This window comes from Pleurodeles waltl, chromosome 4_2 (assembly GCF_031143425.1).
Source record: "Pleurodeles waltl isolate 20211129_DDA chromosome 4_2, aPleWal1.hap1.20221129, whole genome shotgun sequence".
Lineage (NCBI taxonomy): Eukaryota > Metazoa > Chordata > Amphibia > Caudata > Salamandridae > Pleurodeles > Pleurodeles waltl.
Genome location: NC_090443.1, coordinates 689,712,406 through 689,736,387, shown reverse-complemented (window position 1 = coordinate 689,736,387; position 23,982 = coordinate 689,712,406). Strand labels below are relative to the sequence as shown.

Below are 23,982 nucleotides of genomic sequence, written 5' to 3'. Positions count from 1 at the left end.
AAAAGTAAGTCAAACAAGTGAAGTTTCTCCCCATCTTTAGATTGGTCTGGTGGAGAGAAAGCAGGGAGCATGACTGACTGCCCCACATGTAACAGATTATCAGAATACCACTTCTGAAAGAAGATCGAAACATCTCAGTTGGCTCTCTCAATCATCATGGACAGGTGTACACCTCCTAGGACAGAGAAGCTTCACAAAGAGCAAGCCTAAGTGCAGAGTAAAGGTTAAGCATCAAGAGTTCAGAGTACTAGACCATCCAGGGTCAGGGCAGGTCCATCATAATGATCTATGCTCAGTCCAACACCTGTAAGATCAATGGAACACAAACGAGGCTGAACATCCAACAAAATGCGGATTATGTTTTCTAGAGCTCCTCAACAGAAAGTTTTGGATACTGAGCATTTGTGAATGCTGGGAAAAGGTCTAACATGGGTGCCCAATGGGCAAAGATGCCTGGTGCCACCTCTGAGTGCAGACACGGCTTGTAATCGCCTAGATAATGCCTGCTGAATTTCAGTCTTCTTTCTGCCTTGGAAATTTCAGACTCATTCCAGTTAAGGAGGTCCTGTGCAGTGCCATCCAGCGTTATAACCAAAGCACCCAGATAGAACAGGCAATTGTATGTTCCTCTATTTGTTAAAACATTGTGGCAATTGTGCTGTTAAACAACTGGATCTGCCTGCTCTTGCAGAAAGGAGTGTAGGCCTAATAGGATGGCACATAGCTCAAGAAGATTTAGGTGATATCGCTGCTCCATTAGAGACCTCGGATGTCCACAATGTCTGGTGACTTTCGCAGTGAGATGATCCAAAGGCATCTCTAACACCTTGGAAGGACAAGAAGAACAGCCTGCCATAAGTCAGACTGGTGCTCATCATTCACCAATGTAGGTCCTGAGCCATCTCATCGGCATCCTCAGTGGTGGGCTCATGCGGGCACCTGTTCTATTTAAGCACCAGTGTATGCCAACAAGCATGAGGCACCAGCAAGACTCATGATGACAGCAGAATAAGTAGCATCAGACCATTAAGACTGTAACAATACCTCTATAATCTGAAACATCATAGCCTGAATGACTCTGAATCTCTGTGAAGGTGGAGAAGACTTCAAGGTGAGGGTGTCCAGAATGGCCCAATATTTGGAAATCTCTGCAAAGATCAAAAGATTAAATTTGGACACACTGGAATACACGAGGCTGAATAACAACCCTATGTTCTGCTCACAACTGAAGCAAGGTTGCGTCAAACAGCCAGTTGCTGAGATACAAGAATGTGTATCGCATCCTGTGAAGGTGGGCTACCCTCATCACTATAACTTTGTAAAGACAAAAGGGACCAAAATAAGGGCAAATGGCACAGAGGTGAACTGAAGTGTTCTGATCCCACTACAGAGTGGAGGTACTTGTGGGACCGGAGTGCTGACAGATTAGAGTATGCGTCCTGCAGATTCAGGGACATCACAAATACTTCTTGAGGAACAAATTTAACAACTTGAAGTCTTGAATCAGTTCCAGGGTCCCATTCTTCTTTGGTACTAGGATGTATATGAGAAACAACAAAAGCTTACACAATTCAACTGCCCCTTGGTAAGTAGCATCAACACCTACCTGCAGAGGACACTGGTGTGATTCACCAACATCCGTCGGAACCGAAAGATGTCTAAAGGAGCACCAAAATAGTAAGGGCACCACCAACCTGGACAATACGAAGAATAGACTGGCCCAAAGTGATGGAGAGCCAGTGGGGTAGGATATGTTTATTTGTCCCCCTCCTGGACCCGAATTCATTCTTCGTTTGGCCCTCAAGAGTGAGTAAGTGCCACCTGGAGAAGAGTGGTGCTACTTCTGTCCGCATTCTTTGCCACTACCATGCCCCAAGTGTCACATAAGAGGGGCCTCCATAATAATGCATGAACTGCAGGTAGGACTGAAGAGCTGGGGATAATCCAAAGAAGTGAGCCGTTGCTCTGCTATATTTGAAATGCTCCAGGATCTCATCAGCCTTCACACCAAATACAAAGTCTGGCCCCATAAAATGGCATATCCATTAAAAATACCTTGACCTCTCTGAAAAATCAGGGTGTGTGTTTCCAAGAGAGGCATCTAATAAGGTCACCAGTGCCCACAGTACAATCTACTAAATCAGTGTTATTACATCCAGTTTAAAGGATTTGTATGGAGGCATTTTGTCCATCCTGAGCTGTCTGGGCGAAAGCATCACAGCAGTCCTCTGGTAGTGCATGAAAAATCTAATGCGGGCTAGACAGATGGCAATTAATGAGCACAGTGCCAGGACGCCCAATGAGTTTCCTTGCCCACTTGATCAATTTACTTAGAAGCCATATCTAAAGAATTGGGTGGAAAAGAATTAGGTAAACCGTACAAGGGTCCGGTGTCAGAAACGATATGTCTGGTTTACAGCACTACATGCTATGAACAGATGCTTACAATGTAAGTAACATTCTTTTTTAGCATGTGCGGCTGTAGATACACCGGATTTGCATTGACTGAACAGCAGGTCCCCATTAAGAAGTGGTTAGCCAAATGATTTCGCAGAATATTGAAAAAGAGTTCTTATGTTAACCTTACAGTAGTATTTAATAAATGTGTGGGGAGTGGACCAGGTAGCTGCTTTACAGATGTCAGCTATTGGTATGTTACTTAAGAATGCAAGAGACGGTCCTTTTTGCAAATGGAATGTGGCTTGGGTGGGACAGGCAGATTTATTTTGGCCTTCACATAGCAAGTCGGTATACACTTGACAAGCGATTGAGCTATGCCCGTCTTTGAGAGGGCAAAACCTTTGTGCAGTTTGGGAAAGGTGACAAAATGCTGATGAGTTTTGCAAAAGGGCGTTATTCTGCCGATGTAGTACATGAGGACATGCTTATCAAGAGTATGAACAGCCCTCTCCACTACAAAGTCCCAATGTGGGAAGAACACTGGAAGCTCAATGGTTTGATAGAATAGAGATTAAATGAAATATAATAAAATGAAATGAAAAGGGATTTGTAAAGCACTCTTAATCCGTAGGTTTCAAGATGCTGCAACTAAAGAATTCCAAAACCCTATCCAGGATCCCACCCAGAGAGAGGGAAGGCCGAATAAAGAAAACCGCTCTAAACTACAAAAATAGCAAAAAATGAAGAGGATGAACAACTAATCTAATACCCCTTTTAGGAGGATTTGATATTGGTTCTAATACAAATCCTGTCCTTGTGAACCTGAAAGTAAGGCTCCTCCACAGTGAGGGCCAGTTTTGGAAAGGGCCCTTTCTGTAGGGTTATCCCCAAACTATTTTCCTTTCTCCTATTTTTCTGACCCTCTTTTCGTTGGCTTTAGGACTCTAGCACTGACTAGCAGTAGTAAAGTGCCCAAAGTGCATGTGCCCTCACCCCTAAACATTGGTATAGTTACTTTACATCGGTTAGGCTCATTTATTTTACATGCAAGTCTCTTGTAAAGTCGAACCATATACCCAGGGCCTGTAAATTAAATACTACTATTGGGCCTGAAGCGCTGGTTGCACCACCCACAGAAGTAGCCTTTCAAACTCGTTTCTGTCCTGCCGCTGCAGGGCCTGTGTGCGCAGTTTACTGCCACTCCGACTTGGCAAGTCAAACAACTTGCCAAGGCCTAACCTCCCTTTTTTACTACACCTAAGGTCACCCCTAAAGTAGGCCCTAGATACCCCTATGGGCAGGGTGCTGCGTATTTAACAGGCAGGGCACGTTTCTTTATGTGTTACATGTCCAAGTTCTGACAAACATCCTATGTAGTTTCTTACTACTGTGAGTGCTGCTCCTCTCATACGATTGCATTCGAAATTCCATTGTATATTATATGTCTAAGTGATAATTTCTGGTCCCTAAGGAGTAGTATGGGCACGTTTGGTATGTTTAGAATGGTAGTGAGAAATCCTGCTTACTGGTGTATAAGGATTTTTATTACTATTTTAGAAATAGCTTATAACTAGTGCTTTGCAGCCTGACTCCAATCAATGTCTGCAGTAGAGTGACAGTTCCACTTGGTGCATAAATTCCAGTCAGTCATTCCCACACAGGGAGGGTGGAGATGCAATAGGAGTACATCTGCATACTGGGTGGTCTTCCTGGGCTGGGGAGAGGGAGGGTTGTTAATACCTTACATGTGAATAGGCTGTGTCCTACCCTCACACAATGGACTGATTACCCCCTACTAATGTCTGGAGATGGGACTAAGTTGAAATGGGGTTGTGCTTCACTTGAACGGGCTCTTTTGAAGCTACGCCCTGAACAAAGACATTTCTGAGTTTAAGTAGAGGGTCTGTAGCTCCCTGATGAGGAGAGCACTTTTGGAACTGGGGCAGAACCTCTGTCAAAAGGATTACTGGACTGCACAAAGGACTCACCTGGAGTGCTTTTCTGTTTGTTGCCCTGCTGCCCTTTTGTCTGCTGGGGGGCACAAAGGACTACTCAAGATTATTTTCTGCTGGCAGCCCTTCTGCAAGTGCTCTCTGACTTGGACTTCCCTGACACTGCTGAACTGCAGGAGGAACCCCCACTGCTTGCCTTGGTGTGCTGGCCTGCCTGGCCCTGTGTGCCCCAGTGTTTATCCCAGGAAGCCCAGTGAATGCAGGGCACTGGTTTTGTTCCTGGTCTCCCTACAAGCTTAGAGCATGAGCTTAGCGCATGAGGAGCGCTTCTTTTTGCTTTACTGATTATTACCTGGTACAGGGAGAGTGATTCATTCCCCACACCTTGGCAACAAACACAGTGAGTGTTGACACTGTTTCTCACTCCAGTGCCAAGAAAGAATGTGTGGTCATCGTCTTGCTTCCCCCTTTATTTGGTACAAGGAGAAGCAGGTGGTGAACATTTAGACTGCCCCCTCTAAGGGCTTGACAGCGCATTCTCTTCTGGTGCCTGGGACGTGGGGGTAAGTTTCTCCATAGAGCAGACAATGAGTGCTCCTGATGGTGCACCAGGGGCACAAGCAGATCCTCATTCTGGCCGCTACATTCTAAACAAAGGTTGTGCCCAGCTCTTTCGTGTCAGGCTCAGTCACCACGGCAGCCCCAGGAAATTAGATAGTGTCTGGAGAGGCCATCATCGCCCATGAGGGACGGAAGAGCATTGCAACCCTTCTGTGGGCCCCCAGGAGGCTGCCGCCAGAGGTGTGGGGTCAAGAGGGAGCTAAGCTGGACACAGGAGGTAGCTGCACCACATGTCCACAAGCAGCTCCACAATGCAGGAGAGGTCCCTCCGCTGAGGAGCGAGGTGTAGGGCCCTTTCCCTTTCTTCCTGGCCAAACCACAGACACCCTAGTTGCTGCACTGCATGCTCACGGGCAGCCACACTGTCAGAGCCTGCAGACGGGGAGATCAGGAGAGGTCTTCCAGTTGCTGTAGAAGGGGGATCAGGCATGATTCCCTCCCTACCCCACTTTTTCTCAGTGGCATTTACCCGGGTGCTTGGCAGGACAGGAAGGAAGCCTCGACGGAGGGCCCCAGCCTGCTAAGCTCACTCCCCTCCCTTCCAAGCTGCAATCTATGTTGAATTTGGGCAGGTGGCCTGATAATCCGAGGGGGAAGGGGCGGTGCACAATCTACTGCATTGGGTACAACGTAAGTGCAGGGGCACAGTATTCCTGCAGCATTACTGGTAATATGTGACACCTATAGTGATGATTCACATATGGAAGTGCTTGGGTGACTCAGGTGTTCTCTCTCCCCACCCCAACCCCTGCCTGTCATGACCTGATGTTACCTACATGCTGCTTTTACTCTATGAGAGAAACAATTACATTTTCAGGATTTGCATTGCCAGCATTGGGCTATGTGTGGTGTTTTATAACAAATGCAAAATAGAAATGTTTCTTCTGTTTCGTGCATTAGTAATGATGATGTTATGGCAACTGCTTACTTAGCAGAGTATCACTGATTTATGTTGTTTTTGGTCTAATGTTTTATGCAATACAGTTTATTCTTATGGAACTTGTGGAGTTCTTTTGTGGTGTATTTGATTGTGTCACTGGTGTACGTGTGTTGTGCAAACACTTTACACATGACTGCTGGGGATAAGCCTGACTGCTCTGTGCCAAGCTACCGGGGGTGAGCACAGGTTATCTCTGGTGTGTAACTTACTTGCCCTGACTAGAGTGGGTGGGTTCACCTGGCTGATGTGCACACCCTAGCTAACCAGAAACCCCATTTCCACCAGCCTGCAACTGGGGGAGGGGGGGGGGGGGCATGGGTCTGGTAAAAGCAATAATATTAAAGTTCCAAAAGGGTGATTTGGGGGAGTGGAGGATAGGTTTAGTTCATTTTAGAACTTACATGAAGGCCTTAACAACTGGTAACCTGTACAGGGAAGTGTGTTCTCTAGTCTGCATTTAGGCAGCTATAGTGGACATGTGCAAACGTATGTATGTACAGGCGAGGTAAGTGAAGAAGATGAATGATGTCTTGTACAGGAGGCCTAAGCAGGTCTATATACTTTGAAATGCAGTAGTGGACAAACATTGTCTACCTGCAGCACAGCAGATCCATGTAGTGGGTCTGCTTGCTTCTGTAAGGATGGATATGCACTAGAGTAAGGTTGAGGTAGCCTAATTCTAAGACCTCAAGAGCCAGGTCATTAGATTGATAGATCTGGGATTTGGGTGCCTGATGTTGCCGTGGTTTTGAATGATTCTGGCCTGATCATGAGCTTTATGTGGGGAACCACTGATTTTTCTAGCCGAGTGGAAAACCTCATATGCCTGGCCTAGGTGGGAGCCACCAGGATGAGAATGAGAGGTTGCTGCAGCTTACAGACCACATACAAAAGGAGTGGGAGAGGCAGGCTGCCTCCCAGAATATCCATAGTGCATTGTGCATGGTCTTTGGGTGTGGTAACCTGGAGGCAAAGCTTTGGCATTTTCCATTATGGGCAGTCGTGAACAGGTCAACCTCAGGTCTATAGAACCCTGATCACCTTGGCAGTAGCAGTGCCCTTCTTATGTTTCCCCAGCATCTGATCCACCTGTTGCCTAAATAGATATTAATTGTCAAACAGCAGGTTTAGCAGATGTTGGTGGATGTCTGGCTTGAAGACAGACACACCGAGCCAAGCATGACAGTGGATGAAGATGCTGGTGTTTCAGATGCATCAAGAGCACAGCAGATTGTGGTGTAGGAAATTATTTTCCCTTTCTCCATGAGTTCATGACAACACTGTTTACCCTGGCTGGGGAGGAGTTGAAAGAGTTCCTCATTTTCATCCCAGTGCGCCCTATCACATCAGGCAAGTAGGCCACCACACTGGTGATACGCCAGTATGTGGCTGAATGCACTGTCAATCCTTTCCTCACTGAGACTAAATTTTTGCTCTTCTTGTCTGGAGTCGGAGAGCTCCCTGAACCTTGGGCATTAGCACAATGCTTAACCTACCAGGGAATTGTGTGAAACATATCCACGGATAAAGGGAGGATCATCAAGAGAGGCTTTATATTTTTTTATCTACTCATGGCATGACAACCCAGGCCTTGGCTGACTCCCAGAATATCTCGGGACAGTTTTGAGCATGGAGGGAGAAACTTGAGGGTATGCGGTCTTTTAGGAGTGTCACGACCAGGAAGTCAGTCTTCCTGAAGGACGAGCCTGTCTACTTTATGCTCAGTAGCTGCTCTGTGGATGACCTTGTGACAGGAGGTAGTATTGTACCGGGTCATAGGGAGCATCTTAAAGCTCATCTGGGTACAAAGGGCTAGTTAGTTGCCAAACAGTGACCCGGATATATATGTGCGAATTGCATGCTGGGAAAAAAATATATATCTAGCAATGGTGCCAATGCCCATGCGCATTACCAGCCAAAGGAGGAGTCACTACACCGTGTGACCCCAAAGTTAGTTCAAGTCTACTTTTCTAAAGACTTCTTTTAGGAAAAACAGCTTCCAAACGACCAAGCCCAGCACTAGATGGCAAGAGTATGCAGAGCATGTGTATCTATAGCCACATATGCTACACAGATAAATGTATTTATTAGGGCTCATTAGGGTGCAATAATGTTACCCTACAATTGCAAATATACCAATATTGAAAACTGTGACCTGGCTGGAAATTCAACTTTTGCCATGCGTGAAGAGACTCAATGAGCAATCAAAACAGGGAAGCACTTTTACCAATACACAACCCCATTCTACAATTCTTCATTGTTTTTTTTTTTTTAATACACTGCTACATGATTTTTCCTTCAATGCTTTGTATGATTAGTCTTAATTTTGATTGTGCCCCTAATATCTCTTGCAACATAAAACATTAGCTTTAACAACGGATGTGGCAAAATGATATAGTCCTATGACATTTTAAATGTTCTGCTATCATGCATCCTCATCATCATCATGATGGTTACTAGTAATATGCAACAAAAAAAAAACAGAGTCCTTAAGGGCATACAAGGACTAAAGTGTTGCCTCAGATACAAGGGTGCAATGTTGTCATCTTACAGGTAAGTACCATGGATGGGAACTGCATGCTGGAGACCGATTAAAGAATGTACTTGCCAATGTTCTGAGAATGCTTAAAATTTTTTTTTCTCCTTTTCAAGATTGCCCACAGATGACCCAGCTAAATAAGTTATTACAATTTATATCAGCCCATATTGATACAGCTTTTCTGTTGGTCACATATAGGAGAATACTTGTTTTCATTAGCACAGTTAGTAAAAAATGTGGTGGGGGGCACTAGAGAGCCACGTTTGAAGATGGTCGCCTGTTACATGATGTTCGGTTTGCTGCTGTCTGGCGGTGGTCTATGACTGCCTGGGGTAAGTTCCCTTTGAACAGCTAGGCATCTCAGTAGGGGGAAGGCTACAAACTAAAAATGGTCCTGGCCGACTGAAAACCAGGTAGTGCCTAAGGGCCTGTAGGACCGGTATATGAAAATCAGCATCCTGCATGTACTATACTACAATCCACAGTTTGGGATCTAGGTCAGACAGGACCTGGGCGAATGTGAGCATCTTAAATTCACCCTTTTACAGGAAGGAATTGCGAGGGCAAAGATCTAAAAATAGGACAAAGGCCTCTGTCCTCCTTTGATACACGGAAGTAGTGATGTAACGCCCATTTCCTACTTTGATGGCCAGAACTCCTTTATGACCCTTCTGGCCAAAAGGTCCTGCACTTCCTGCTGCAAAACAGACATATGGTTCTCTGTCAGCTGCCCAGCTATTGGTGGAATGTGGGGCAGGGATAGCCAGGAAGTGGAAGGCTTGGTCCTGGTGGACTATTTGGAGGACCAACTTATTTGAAGTGACAGCATGCCACCCCTGGATGAAATGTTCGATCCTGCCATTGAATGGGTGGCTGAGTGTCTAGAAGGACACACTAAAAGTGGTTTTGTAGCTGTGGTTGATGAAGGGGCATGAGCTGCATGTTGTCCCCGATGCCCTGGGTTTTGTCTTTTTGAGGAGCAGCCTCAGTCACAAAAGGGCAGAAAAGCCTGTTAGGCCAGCAGTTAGGTTCTGAGGTTCGCAATAATTAAAGACCCTAGCGTATCCTTGTAGGGCTGAAATCATTGAGGACACTGTCAGGCCAGGGAAGACAAAGCCAAGGAATGTGTTGTGACATTACTCAAAATATTTCAGCACTAAATCTACTTTTTGACATAAAAAGTGAGTGCCATTGAATGGCATATCCATTAGGGTAGCCTCGATAACCACTAACAAGCTGACAGACCTCATCCAGGCATGGTGCTGAAGGACCACACATGTGCCTATTGCCCAACCTAAGCAATCAGTTGTGTTCAAGAAGATCACTAACTTTGCTGCATCATGTCCTTCCTGAATAGTTTAGGTTGGAGACAAGTAGGTTGTATGGACCCTGTGGCAGAATTTGGGCCACCATGCCCACAATGCTTGGGTGTAGTGAGCTAGGAGACAGCTGGTGCTGCGAGAAGGCAGGGCAAGGCTCACAGGAGAAAACATGTTTTTGCCAAAAGTCTGTTTACTTTTAGATTCACATCAGACAGGTCTTTAGGTAAGGCGTTCAAATTTAATGGTGGACGCCGGAACCCGCAAGGGCTTCTTTCAATAGCAGGAGAGGTTCAGCGTGTGCCTGGCAGGATTAGAGAGCCTTTAAGTACTTTATACTTTACTACCACAGAAGAAGGTTGGATTCAAGTGCTTCTGTTGCACGCTGCATAAGAGTGAAGGAGGCGTTTTCCTCAGTCGAAAGACCGCAAGGTGAAACGAGGCCTGTGTCCAGGGAAGTGCTGAGAGCTTTGGCACCTGTACTTCTTACCAGTGTTCATCATACTGTGGGACGAACTCCTATCTCACCACAAATTATGATCGTCTGAGTCAGAGCCAAAAATAAGGCGTAAGACCTAAGCCCTACTGCGTGTGAAGGGTAATGTATCTGAATCAGAAGGGATGTCGAGAGGCTGCTCTCTGGTGGGAATAGAACACAGCCTTGGCAAAGGTTGAGACTACTTCGGCTACAAGTCAAACAGCACAATGGGTGTGGATTCTCTTGCGTTAGCACTGCCATCAAAGCCTACATAACAGAGAGCAGTGCAGGGAGTGGAGCTGGAACCAAAGTTTGTACTGAAGCCGGTGTGGAACTCCAAGTGGGTGTGAGGGGCACAGACTGCTGAGGGCAGAACTGGTAGCAGAAGCCCATTTGCCAGCCTTTGCAGAGTCTTGAGGTTCAAAGACCAGTCAGAGGGAACTAGTCAAGGGCTGAATATGTGCAACATTGTCTCCTCAAGGGTCTCGACTTGCTACAACAATACCAGCAGCTTTTCTCGAGTTCGGAACTGGCAGGAAGGGGCCAATTCACTTTGGATTTCTTGTGTTTCTTCTTGGGCTTACTTGAAGACTTGACCATAACAAAGATCTGCACGGGCATAGGAATTTCCTATCAACTGGTCATGGCTAAGAGTCTTCTGATGCTTGTCGCCGTACAATTTCACATTGCAGTCCTGCACGCTCTTCAGATTCATGTTGGCTCATTCATTTGAGGCTCTGGAGTAGTGTTAGGAACTCACCACTACAGGCTTACCTCATGAAGGTCTGTCATAGGCATCTGCTTGTGACAGTCCCTACACAATTCAAACCCTGTTATCTTGGGATGTGGCATATTTTCCTTGGATACTGGAACAGTCTGTAAACTTTGTGATAAACCAGTCTCAAGAAGATAAAGGAGTAGCTCTAGATCAATGTCAGAAGGAGTGGAAAGAAGGAAAAGTATGTTAGTGTACAGGGGTGGCACTTATTTGCAGCTCCCCAGGCCGCTTCTGCAACGGAATGACGTTCGCACATAGCTGTACAACTCCCTCTATTGGCATTTAGGAGTAATGCTATAAATTTCCAGATCCAGTCTGACGCCTGGGTAATAATCACAAGGTGTAGAATCTGTAGTTCGAAGTATCCATGGGACGTGCTGTGGCAGTATACCTGTTGGTCTGAAACCAGACTGGTTTTGACTTTATTACAACCATCCTGCTGCAGCTTCTTCCACTAATTTCAAAATTCAAGGTATAATGCATATATTCTAAATATTTCCAAATTTAACCCAAGTCAGGCTCTTTATTAGCTGGGTATTCCATGCTTTCTTCAAAACCTCAGATGTATGTTGTTATACTAGGGAAACATTGAGGGTTCATGATCTCCTTTCCTTTCTTAATTGTCGTTTTAGGAAGGGATATATGGGGGACAAATACAGCTGTTAGTGAGGGCCACTGTTTCCCCCAGCTACAGTGATTTCATGGAAGGAACATAGGTGGCATAATTCTAGGGTATGTAGGCCTTCCCAAGTCAGTAAACTTTATAAAAAAAAAAAAATAAAAAAAAAATATATATATATATATTTATGTATATATAGATATAGAAATGTACTGCACCAGACATACAGTTCCATAGCCTTATTAGGAATATTGTGGCAGTAGAACATTTTTTAGCATTTAAAAATAGCTTGTACATGCTCTACTCCTTCCCAAGGGCTGGCTACTAGTGCGTTATGATTATGAGCCTTATATTAGGATCTTCCACTCTTACAGATTACAATATCTTCATGATCTTGTGTTACTTATCTTGATGTGTTCTTAAAAGGGGCATATTTGTCAATCAGTGTAGTAAGCGTGTAAATATTCCATTTAACCATAGCCTTGTCTTCCACTTCCTCATATCACTTCAATGTTTCCAGCTCCTTTGTCCTAAGTTCAGAGGTGTCAAAACTTAGATATTTCTATAGTACATTATGCAGATCATATAGACTGACCTGTCCCACTTCACTTTCTGCGCTCATAGCAGACTATGTAATAGTCCTTCCGATCAAAACAATGATCAAACAATTTCATCTCCTGAGGTAGGCATTAAATTCAAGATTCACCTTTTGACATGGGCAGCTCTTCACCATTTCATCAAAATTGTGTATGGTTCAGAGACTGCCACACTGATTTGCACGTAAATGTTAGGATTGACGTTACCATATAATTATGCTTATGACCGATTATAATTTACACAGGTAAAAAGATCGCTCCTTTCGGCCACTGGCTGACGTGCATGTAAATTGCATCTTGGCCAGCAAACTTGAAGCCATTTGACTGCATAGTACATCATTTCTTATGTCATTTAGCTTGTTAACACAAATAAATTCAGTGCAACACATGCAATAAAACTCCCGGGTGTTCTACTCCGTAGTACTGCACTGAGCGAGAGACGTCTTCATGGGTAGCACAGTCTAGACTGGTGCAGCATCTACAACGTTTTTTGCAGCTAAATTAACCAGAGCTTAGCTTCCTTGTAGCTATGGCACAGAGCCGACAGGCGTAACTTATTAGAGACAATATTTAAAATATCTATGCAGTACCAAAATAGTAATAATCAAAAACCAAAAAAAGAAAAATCCCAAACGAGTTTAGAAAAATAAAATAAATTGCAATAAATAAAATGACACCAAAATGAGAAATTTAGTTGGGATACTGGAGATATGAATTTTTTATGTTTGAAATAAAAACAGCACCAAAAAACGTTAAACGGCAACTGTGACTAACTGGTTGTGGAAGACTGGAATCTAGATGCAATTTAGGCTGCCTGCGAAACTAGGTTATACCTTGGGAATTAGGGCTTGATTTAGATATTGGAGGATGGGTCACTCCGTCACAATGGGGACCTATATCCAGATTGCCGAAATCGAACTATATTCTATGGGATTTAGATTTCGGCAGACAGGATATCTGTCACCATTGTGACAGAGCAATCCGTCTGCCAATATCTAAATCAGGCTCTTAGTCTCAAAATGAAAGGCCAAAATCTTCGGGGGTTCATGGCAGCAGACTGTAGCAGAGGAGGGCTGTACGAGGTCAGATAACTGTTGGATGAGGTCCTAGTGACGCAGTCTTTTTTTTTTTTTTTTTTCCTGCAGAAAAACTAATTGAGAGATATCAGAGTTTCTAGGGCAAGCAAGGTCCCACGCCAGCCGGATACTTTTGGTGCCTTCAACCAGTCAGGTTTTCTTCGTTTGCCCTTAGTCACTTTTTTTGAAGCTCTGATTACTCTGGTGGGGCAGGGGGCCATGCCAGAGTGAAGAGGGCTCCATAAGCGTGGATGTCTTCTCCACAAGGTCCCGCTGATTCAGATTTGTTGTTGGGGAAAAGTTCACAGTGGAAGGAAGCTAAATCTTCAGCCCAGCAGACACACACCTTGGTTGGATCAGCTGTTGTGGTCCTCTGGAGGTCTCTGGAATTTAAAAAGAAAGGTTCCAGGTTTTCAGGGATGGTAGGTTAAATCAAGACAGAGCCACAGGTGCTAGGTCCTCAGAAACAGCACGTGGGTCGGGACTCACTAGAGCAGTGGCTACCAGCAAGGTCCGGGGCAGGCCCAGTTGGAACTGGTCAGCAGGAAATCTTCAAGAAAGGCCTCTTGTAGCTTGTTGTGCACCCCTGTATCTTGAACAGTAGGTCAGGTTTATGACCCCTGGGGAGTCCACTTCTTTGTACCAGGTACATGACAGCAGGTTGAGACCTTCATGTTTCTTTCATTCTCAGACAGCAGGTTCAGTCCTCTTCAGATCTTCCCCAGGTCTAGTTGTGTAGTGGCGATCTGCTGAGGAGGGTACTGTGGATGCCACATAAATGTCTGGCACCAGCTTGTGGGCGGAGGTGACTCCTGGCTCTTATCAAACCAATGGCCTAAAGGTACCCAATGGTTACCCTACCCACTTTTTCAGCATGGCATGTGTGCCTTACTGCATACAATCCCAAAGTGTCCCTTTTCTGCCTAAATCGGAGATAGTGAAACCCTTCTCCACTTGTGCAGAGCCTGAGCGCCCAATACAGAAGTGTGTGGAGGATATTATCCACCCCCCTGTGGGAACTTCAGACCAATTCTAGGGGAAGCTCCCCCACTACTTAGATTAGAGCCTGGTTGAAGAGTGGGGGGAAGAGGTGGGGGGGGGGGGGGGGGGGGGCGCAAAAAGGAAGGGGCCTGCCCAGCAGTTATCTTGAATCAGCTCGTCACAGGGGAGACATCTCTGAAGGAAGTTAGGTTCCTGGGCACACAATACAAATGGTCAACCTGCCAGAAGAACTGAGGCAATTTTCCACACCAAGGCCTTTGTCTCTGCTGTGGAAGCAGTTTTCAAACCTCATTCAGGAATGCAGCACACAGGGCTGAAACTTGAGTTTAATGCAAATTGGGCAGGGAAAAGCTAACTTTCTAAAAGTACTTTTTCTTAATGATTATTACAAAGCAGACTTCCCCCAAAGAATTGGGGTTATAATAAATATCACAATGAGTCCATGGTTGACATTTCTAGCTGTTTCATAGCTGATAACAGTATTATTAAAACGTCTTATTGCAACTGGGTGTGTTCCTATGGAACAGGCAACCTAGCTACAGTAAAATAGCTTTTAGATGCTTGTAACTATAAGGGCATATTTAAAATTAATTTTCTACATGTACAACTTTACAATACCATGCACCCTGCCTTCTGGACCAAAAGGCCTACACAGAGTTCACATTAATATTTAAAAAGGAAGTAGAGACCTGCTGAAATGGTTAATATTGATGGGTTTTATTGCAGTGTAAAAACTGTTTGTCAGTCTACCATTAAGCCATGTTTTATACTTACAGCGCTGTGGGTGGAAAATTAGGTGCTGCAATCCAGTAGTGTAATTTAACTTAGAGGACATGGGCATTCTTTGCACCATATACTTGGGATTTATATGCAATGTAAGTATGCCAATTATGGGTATGCCAATTCAACCATGTTTAATGGGAGAGCACAGGAACTAAACCACTGGCTAGGGGGAGTAAAGTGCACAGAGTTCTATAGCAAGCAAAACACACAAGGCAAAAATCTGGGCGTACTGAACAGATGATGGTAATTTTCTACAGTGGTGGTGTTGTAGCACATACTTATTCAAGTGGGCCCATTTCTTGCTGCTTATTAACAAAGTGGCTCTTTTAAAGGCACTAAGCTCCACTTGCAGGTATCAGGTTGTGGTAGACAAGCTGAAAGTCACAACCTCAGGCTGACCACAATGGAGCACAACCAGATACAGGGACCAGGTATGTCGGGATGAAAAAGTTATCTTCTCAAAGAGTGGCACAAAAAGCCCAGTTCACGGTGGAGGAGGCTGCAAGTGGAGGAAACTGGGTTTTAGTTGCAGCAGTCCCCCCACTTTTTACCTGGTATTTGATGCTACTTTGACTGGAGCGCACTGGGTTTCTGCTAACCAGGTCCCAGTGCCAGTGTTCTTTCCCCCATAATAAGGTAACTGTTCAATTGATCCCCAATGGGCGAGGCCTTTAGCACCTCTGTAAGTCCCTAGTAAGTTGTATCCCTGATACCCAGGGCATAGGTACTAAAGCGGGTCCCTAAGGGCTGTAGCATATCTTCTGCCACTCTAAGGGACCCAGCACCAAACTAATGCAGACTGCTACTGCAGGCTGCATAAAAAGGTTCTCTATAAAGTGAAAACATGACATAGCACACACCCTGTGTGCCATGTACCCCAACAATGCATGGAGAATTTGTAACTCACCCCTACAGCAGGTCTAACAGTCCTAAGGCAGAGTGCATTATATTACATGTGAGGACATATCTGCTTGAGCAGATATGCCCCTGTGCTGGCCAGTTCAATTACCCACAGTGGAAAGGGAAGCTATTTTAAGGTATTTACTGGGCACCAGTCAAAATGAGTTTCCCGGCTTCATAATGGCTTCACTGAAACCTATGATGTTTGGTATCAAACACCTCATATTAATAAACCCACACTGATTTATTAGTGCATGTACTCAGAGGGTACGTTAGTGGTACCCTCTGAAAGCCTGCCAACTACTAGTGTGCTGCCTGACTAGTCCTGCCCAGCCTGTCACCACAGACGTGCTTCTGACTCACCAACTGGAGCTACTCCTTTGCACCCTGTAGGCACCCAAGACAAACCTTGAGACCCCCGGATGTGAACACATGACACCTAAAAGCACCACTGCACCCAAGCCCCCCCCCCCCCCCCCCCCCCCAAACCGAGTCGAAGTGGGCCAATGAGGTCCTGAGACACTCAAGAGCTGAACCCCCACCTTGGGTTTGGACACACTGATACCTTAGTCACCGACTGCAGGCTCTTCTGTGCAGGAACCAACAACAGCAAGGAGTCTTCACAACATAACTCCACCGGACAAAGACCCACTGCACATATGCCCCCCGCAGCCCAAGTTGCTGTGGACCGACCGTGTGTTCGCGTGCCCAAGACCCTCAAGACTTGAGCTCCCCTTTGGGTTCTGCGCTCTTGGTCACCCAGTCCCCACTTGCAGCCCCTTTCCCATTAAAGTGAATGGGACACCTGATGCTTGAGAAGCACCTCTGCACCCGGACGCTCCAGTGCCTGCTTAAGAGACCTGCTGGTGCTGCCTTGGACCTTGCCCCATTCTTACTGTAACTCCAGAAGAACAGTTGTTTAAGTCATTGCTAAAATGCCCAAATGCATTTTATGTTCCTTTTCTCATAGGATAACATTACAGCTTCAGAATTTCCACTGTTTGAACTTTTCAAACCTATAGAAATTAATATCTTGAAAAGTACTTATCCGATTCCGATGATCTTGGTATCTAAACTCATATAAAAGTCTGTTTTATTTTTATAAATTGGTGTTTGATTTCTTTGAGTGTGTGTCACGCAATGCCTTTGTGTGCAATAAATGCTTAGCACTACCCTCTGACAAGCCTGCCAACTCGCCCACACTGCCACAAAAGCGCATTTAGGTTATCATTTTTGCCTCTGTCAGCCAATTGAGGTTGCCCTGGACTCTACATAGTGTACCTCGTTCTGGCACACTATGTAAAGAACCAGCTTCGTAAGTAAGGAGCAGGGAGAACGTTATGTATGGTTATCAATGAAGTACAAAGAGGAGGCTGGGCATAGCAGATGGTTGTAGTAGCACAAAGAGCAGGCCAGGCTTTGGGGATTATCGTTGCTGAAGCCTTCCATTGGCAGTCACTGCAGGCTGTCAATGGTTTATGAGAAGTGCAGATCTTGCATTGCTGGCTGTTGCTGGTGTTCAGTGTAGCATAAAAGTTGGTTTCCCAGAGCTTTATTTTTGCAGTCAGTAAGATCTTAGCACGAGCGGGCCCATTTGAGTTTGCAAAGAGGTTAAACTTTCAGAAGTTCTTCCTTCTCTTTCAGAAGGAGCTCAAAAGATGCCAAACCAAGGGCCCAGGACATGGTAGACAGCTTTTGGAATTCAGCTTTTGGAGTTCAGGAACTCACTCCAGCAGCGGCCAGCCAGGCTCAGGCAGGTCCATTTGAAGGTTCAGACAGGACCAGTTGCAGATCCAGACGGGTCTAATGCAGTGGGTCAGATGGTCAGTTGCAGGGAGACCTCTGGAGCTTGTTAAGTCCATGTAGCTCTGAACAGGTAGTCAGTCAGCTGACTCTTGAAGTCAGTTCAGGAAACTTGGGATGAAGGGAGCGGTCTTCCTTGTCAGACAGAAGGGCAAACCTTCAGCTGTATGCCAGGCCTCTGGCAGCAGGGCAGACATTTTGCAGTATCAACAGTACCAAGGGGTGGTCTTATGGTCCAATATTTATACCTGGTGCCAGCTCTGAAGTAGGATAAGCTTCTAGACTCTTCCAGCCCCCACCCCCCCCAAAGACACACATATCGGGTTCTGGAATGTCCTTTCTCCCTGCCATAGTTCCAGGATACAAAAGGCTAGTGTGAAGTTCTGCATGTGTGCAGAGGCAGCTACTTTGAAGTGAGAGTGTGGTAGGTGACAGCTCTGCCCCTCCCATCAGGTCAGGGAGGCCCATCCTGCAAACACCAAGTCCTCCTTTGTGATACTATGAGAAATACACAAAGGCCAGCTACACCTAGTCATGTGACCCAGAATACAGGCATCTAATTTTTAGGACTAGAAGATGTCAACTTTTTAAAAGTAGCATTTTTAGAATTGTGACTTAAAACCAGACTCTACCGTTAAAGAGGGCTTTAAATAACAAGTTTATTGTGTTAGCATGACACTTCTACCTTTTCCCAAACAGTAGCTATCACTTAATAAATTTCATAAGGTAACCCAATGTCATCCCATGAGAGAGGTAAGCCTTGCAGTAGTGAAACACATTTAAGAGTTTTTCACTACCAGGACATGTAAACATTTTCAAATACACTGTGCCCTGCCCTAAAGTTTGTTTAGGGCCTACCTCCGGGGTGACCTGTATTAAAAATGGGAAGGTTTAGGATTGGCAATTGGTTTATTTAGCCAGGTTGAAATAGCAGTTTAAAACAGCAGACACAGGCTGCAATGCCAAACCTGAAATGTGTTTAAAAGGGCTACTCAAGTTGGTGGAACAATAAGAGTTGCAGGGCCACTTAAGACATTTACTTTACAGGCCCTGGGCACATGTAGTACCACTTTACCAGGGACACAGGTATATTAAATGTGCCAAATGTATGTAAGCAGATTTTACCATGTTTAGAGGAGAGAGCGCAAGCACTGGTAAAGTGCGCAGAGTCTTAAGACCAACAAAAACAAACTCCGCAAATCAGGAGGAGGAAAGGCAAAAAGTGTGGGGGCAACCCCGCAGAGAGGGCCAAGTCCAACAAAAGGTAACTTTTTACGGATAATTCAATGGATCTAATGTTACTATACCTTTCTCTTGCTGGTTTCAGAAAATATTTTCACACATTTTGGTAGTGAAGTATAAAGCAAGTAGCAGAAAATTTGGAAAGATTCACAATGTGAAAGAAAACTCAGACAATACATTGTATTAGATACATTATAAATTAAGATGACTAATCAGCGATCTAAAGCTGTAATATTGACGTACCTGTCTCCTTGAACAAGATGTAACGTTTTGCAAAGCTCTATTGTGGGTGTGGAAGGAAGCAGTTTCCTTGACGATCTGGAAAGTACTCCAGCTGACCCAGGATGAGATTTCTTTTGATGTGATTTTGTTTGAAATTTATGATCATTTTGGTCAGGACCTAAAAAGGAATTACTATAGTTGTTTCAACAAGGTCTATAATTTGCAATGGATTTAATATGAGTCACTTGCACACAACTACATTACTGCATGCAAAGTCATTTTTCAGTATCCAGAGACAGAAAGAAGTTTACTTACCTCCAACTATTGAGTCTTGACATACTACCTTACTAAAACTAACCTGGGTCTATAAAGCTGTACAAGGATAACATTACCTAGATAAACATTGCATCTTGTCACATGTTCACAGAGCCTTGTTTACAGCATACAGAGCTTCAATTAAATTAAACGGCAAAAGGTATGAAGAACAAGTTTGATAACTTTGGTAACACTCTTTCTGGTAGAGGCTATTTAGCCCTCACGTTTTTCAGATTGCTCAGGTATCAGACTGGACAAAAAAAAGTTTCCATATTATCTCTGCATGCTGGAAGGTGGTGCAGTGTGGGTTGGCACTGATGCTGTTCTGCTCCAGACGTGACACACAAGGCCTATATAGGTGCCACTCAGTGCAATGATGTCAGTTGCTTTCAAGACTGTTGGCACCACAGACATACACTGAAAAACCAGTGTGCAGATGGCAAGAATTGGGATCTTATCAATAGAGTACAATCACTGAATGGGGAGAGTTGATGAGGAAGATGTGGTTAGATAGTCTCGCTACCAAAAAGAGCACTTCAAACTGCAGATGCCTCACCTTTTGAATAGATTACAAAGCTGTACCTCTGTGGTGGGCTGTGAATGAACTCAAGCCAGAAAGTCTTGCAGAACTGAGCAGGCAGAGTGCCCTTCTCTACGGACTCAACTGTCCAGACAATGTTTTGCGAACGTATAGCAGGATACTCAATTAGCTGCCTGGTAGCTATCTAGGACAGGGACTCCACATGCTAAACTAGTGGCAGCAGCTGTGGACCTGGTGGAGTGGGTTTGCAGGTGTTCTGGAGGCTGCTCATTTGACACATAGCAGATGTTAATGCAGATGACAATCCAGGGGAGATAGTACGCTCCTGCACAGCCTTGCCTGTTTTCACTCCAGCAAACTCCACGAAGAGCTGATCATCCACCAGATGTTCTTTGGTACGACCAACGTAGAAACTGGGCACTCTCCAAGTGAAGGAGTCTCTACACCGTCTTAGAAGGGTAAGGCAGAGCATAGAACATCAGCACAGAATGTCAGCAGGGTGATGGTTTGACCGATGTGGAATAGCTTCACATACTTTGGTGGAAAGTGGACTCTAGTTCGCAGAACCAGCTTATCAGGGAAGAAGATGGTATGTTGTGACTGAACACACACACTAGGCCTGCAGCTGTTTAGAGGTGATGACAATTAGGAACACAACTTTAATGGTGAGAAGATGCACACGATATCTGTGAAGTGGTTCAGAGTACACATTAAACAAGCATTTACAATGCAACGGGTCTCGCGTTTGCTCATGTTAGAGCTGATCGCGTTGTAAACTCCTAACCCGACTTTTCACCTATCGGGCAAAAGTGCATTTATGTACATAACCCGAAAAAGTGAAATTAACTATGTAAAGCGCTCGACTTCTGCCAAGCGAGATCGCGCTCGTAAATTAGAGAAAAAGAAGTCCACGAGCCCGATGGAAAACAGCGAGCCTCGCATGTTTTCTGTACTTGATCGCTGCGCTCGAGGAGGGCTAGCCACCGGAAAAGGAATGAGTTATGCCTGCCTTCGACTAATGAAAGCAAGCAGATTTTATTAGGCAAGCCCATGAACCAATAAAAAACACTGACGTGAAGTTGACAGGGCTCCGAGCCCTTTTCTAAATACAAAAAAAAAAAGTCTTTCTGCGATACGCATGCACGAGCGCATGCAACGCAGGCTCGACCCTAAAAAGTAAAGGCAAGATTGGAGGTCCCAGCAGGACATCACAAAGAGTATAGAAAAAACAAGTGTTACCTCCCTTTCAAAAAGTGCATCATAACTGGTGATTTAAATAAAGAGGGCCAGGTAACTGTAAGAAGACCATGAGGGCCAAACAATAACCCTTAACTCTGCCTTGAGCAAGCCCTTGCTGGGCGAGAGACAGGACAGATAAAACAGGCATTTTGGCCTGGGAAGGGGGGGGGGAGGGGAGGGGTTAACCTGGCAAATGCTGCACCAAACCAATATTTGTCCTAAAAATTAACATATACAGTTTGTCAAGGGACGCCTGGCTTCTGAAAGGACAGTCACCACCAACAGAGGAAGTTTAAAGCTGTTGAGCTGTAACCTCTCAAACGCCACCCATGAAAGTGGAGGCTGCAAAGGCCCAGGTGCAGAACTCTGCCCTGTTGCTGCAACAGTAGGTCCTTCTGTCTGGGCACCCTGATTGGAGAACATATGCTCAAGCCCAGGAGCCAAACTCTCATTGCCCAATCCGGAGCCACAAGGATGACCTGGGCCAGATCTGCAAGGATCTTGAGAATTCGGGACAGAAATTGTATTGTTCGAAAAGCAGCCCCTGATCCCATGCTGCCCTGTTTGTGGCAGTACCCCTTGGTGGCAGTGCTGTCCGCCAGCATCTGCACCAGCCTCCCCCTTGGAGAGCAGGAACACTTTCATCACCAAGATTGATATGGAACCAGGGAACTCCAAGTGACAGGAGGCCTCTGATCTCAACCTCATCCAGGTAGCTGCCCCAGCCCAGAAGCAACGCAGTGGTTACCAATGTCTGCTGTGGGTGGGAAAGGAAGAAGGGAATACTGCTGATCCAAATTTGGTCCAGTAGCCACCACTGCAGACCTTTTGCTGTCTCCTCCGAAATCTGAACTTGGATGAAGCGGTCCCCTGGATGTTGGGCCCACTGAGACTTCAGATCCAGGTGCAGAGCCCGACTATGCCATTTGGTGTGCCTGACCACCAGGGTGTTGGAGGCCATCAGTCCCAGTGGTATCAGAATCGACATCACTGAAATCCAGGACAGAGGCTGAAAGATTGGGATCATAGCCTAAATGTCCTAGACTCTTTCTAGGGGAAAACGATGAAGGGGAGCATCTGAGAAGGAGTCTGGTGTGACTCCAGCACACCAGATAGTGAACCCTAAAGATGACAGCAGGTTTGCCATAGTATAGAGGTGGATGACAGCTGGCTGGGGCAAGCTCACCTTCAGACAGTTGTCAAGGTCTGGGAAGACTTGCAACCCTGACCTCTGAAGGCGTTTTAACACCTGCAGTTTTGTAAACACCGAGGGGCGCTGATAAGTCTAAAGGGGAGCACAGAAAACTGTAAATACTCCTCTCCCATCACGAACCGCAGATTGAGGTGATGGGCTGGCACAGGAATATGGAACTCGGTATCCTACAGGTCCAAATGCCACCATCCAGTCTCAAGGGTCGAGAGAAGACACGATCTTACCCATGGTGAGTATTTTGTGCTTCTCCTTTCAGAGGAAGACACTGCAGATCTAGAACAGGCCAAAAACCTCCATCCTTCTTGGCACCACAAATTGGCGGAAAAAGCAACCACTCTACTTCTGGCACTGGCACACTCTTGACAGCCCCTTTGGTGTAAATTGGGGATTCTGCCTTCCACAGAGTGGCAGTGAACCTGCAAATGTACAGCAAGGAGGTTTGGCAGGTTGGGCTGCGTTCAGGGGTGGTGAGGAATTGTAGCAAACTGAGCAGCATGCTGATCTGGTGGACACCATGGCCTCTTCTGCGAAACTGCTGGGTTCCCTGCTGAGGACAGACAGGCTAGTGGTATGGAATGCTCCATTCAAAGCCACAAGAGGAACTCTGGAACTGTTGCTGGCAAGGCTGGGTAGAAAGGTCCAGAAAATGAGTGGCAGCTCTAATCTCCTTGAAACGTTCAAGGACACAATCAGCTTTGTCCCAAGTAAGCCCCATCCAATGGCATGTCTATCAGGCAGGACTGGACGTCACCCGAGAACAATTTGCCAGTTTTTTGGAGGGCCGGTAGAAGGCTTAGATCAGAAGATTACCTGTCAACGCCCCATTAAAAGGGAGGAGAGGCTCAGAAGCAGTCTGGTCAGGATACAGCACTTAGGTCAGCATATTTTTTTCACCTTCATGATGGGGAGGTGGAGATTTGTGGCTGGGCCGGGGGGGCGGAGGGGGGTGAGAGATTGTAGGAGGCTGGCCTGGCTTGTAGTGGGTACCAGAGGTACTTACACCTTGTGCCAGGTCCAGTTATCCCTTATTAGTGTAGAAGAGGTGTTTCTAGCAGCTTAGGCTGATAGAAGGTAGCTATGGCAAAGCAGCTTAGGCTGAACTAGGAGACATGTAAAGCTCCTACTATACCACTGGTGTCCTATGCACAATATCATAAGAAAACACAATACACAGAAGTACTAAAAATAAAGGTACTTTATTTTTATGACAATATGCCAAAAGTATCTCAGTGAGTACCCTCAGTATGAGGATAAGTTATATACACAAGATATATGTACACAAACCAAAATTATGCAGGTAATGGCAAGAAAGGTAATGCAAGCAGTGTAAAGTTACAATAGATTGCAATAGGAGAACGTAGGTATAGGGGCAACAATGGACCCCAAACCTATGTGAGCTTGTAG

At 45.4% G+C, this 23,982-nt stretch overlaps 1 protein-coding gene across 6 annotated transcripts in view; it reads right to left on the bottom strand.

Moving 5' to 3' along the window:
* Positions 1-23,982, bottom strand: part of SSX2IP (SSX family member 2 interacting protein) — a 415,768-nt gene that overhangs the window by 54,735 nt on the left and 337,051 nt on the right. For 5 of the 6 annotated variants that reach the window (XM_069232285.1, XM_069232281.1, XM_069232284.1 and 2 more), the window contains one exon: positions 19,292-19,448. The exons of the other annotated variant lie outside the window; for it this stretch is intronic. In XM_069232285.1, coding sequence (XP_069088386.1) covers positions 19,292-19,448 — 157 coding nt within the window. The remainder of the gene's footprint in view (positions 1-19,291; positions 19,449-23,982) is intronic. 6 annotated transcript variants of the gene reach the window in all.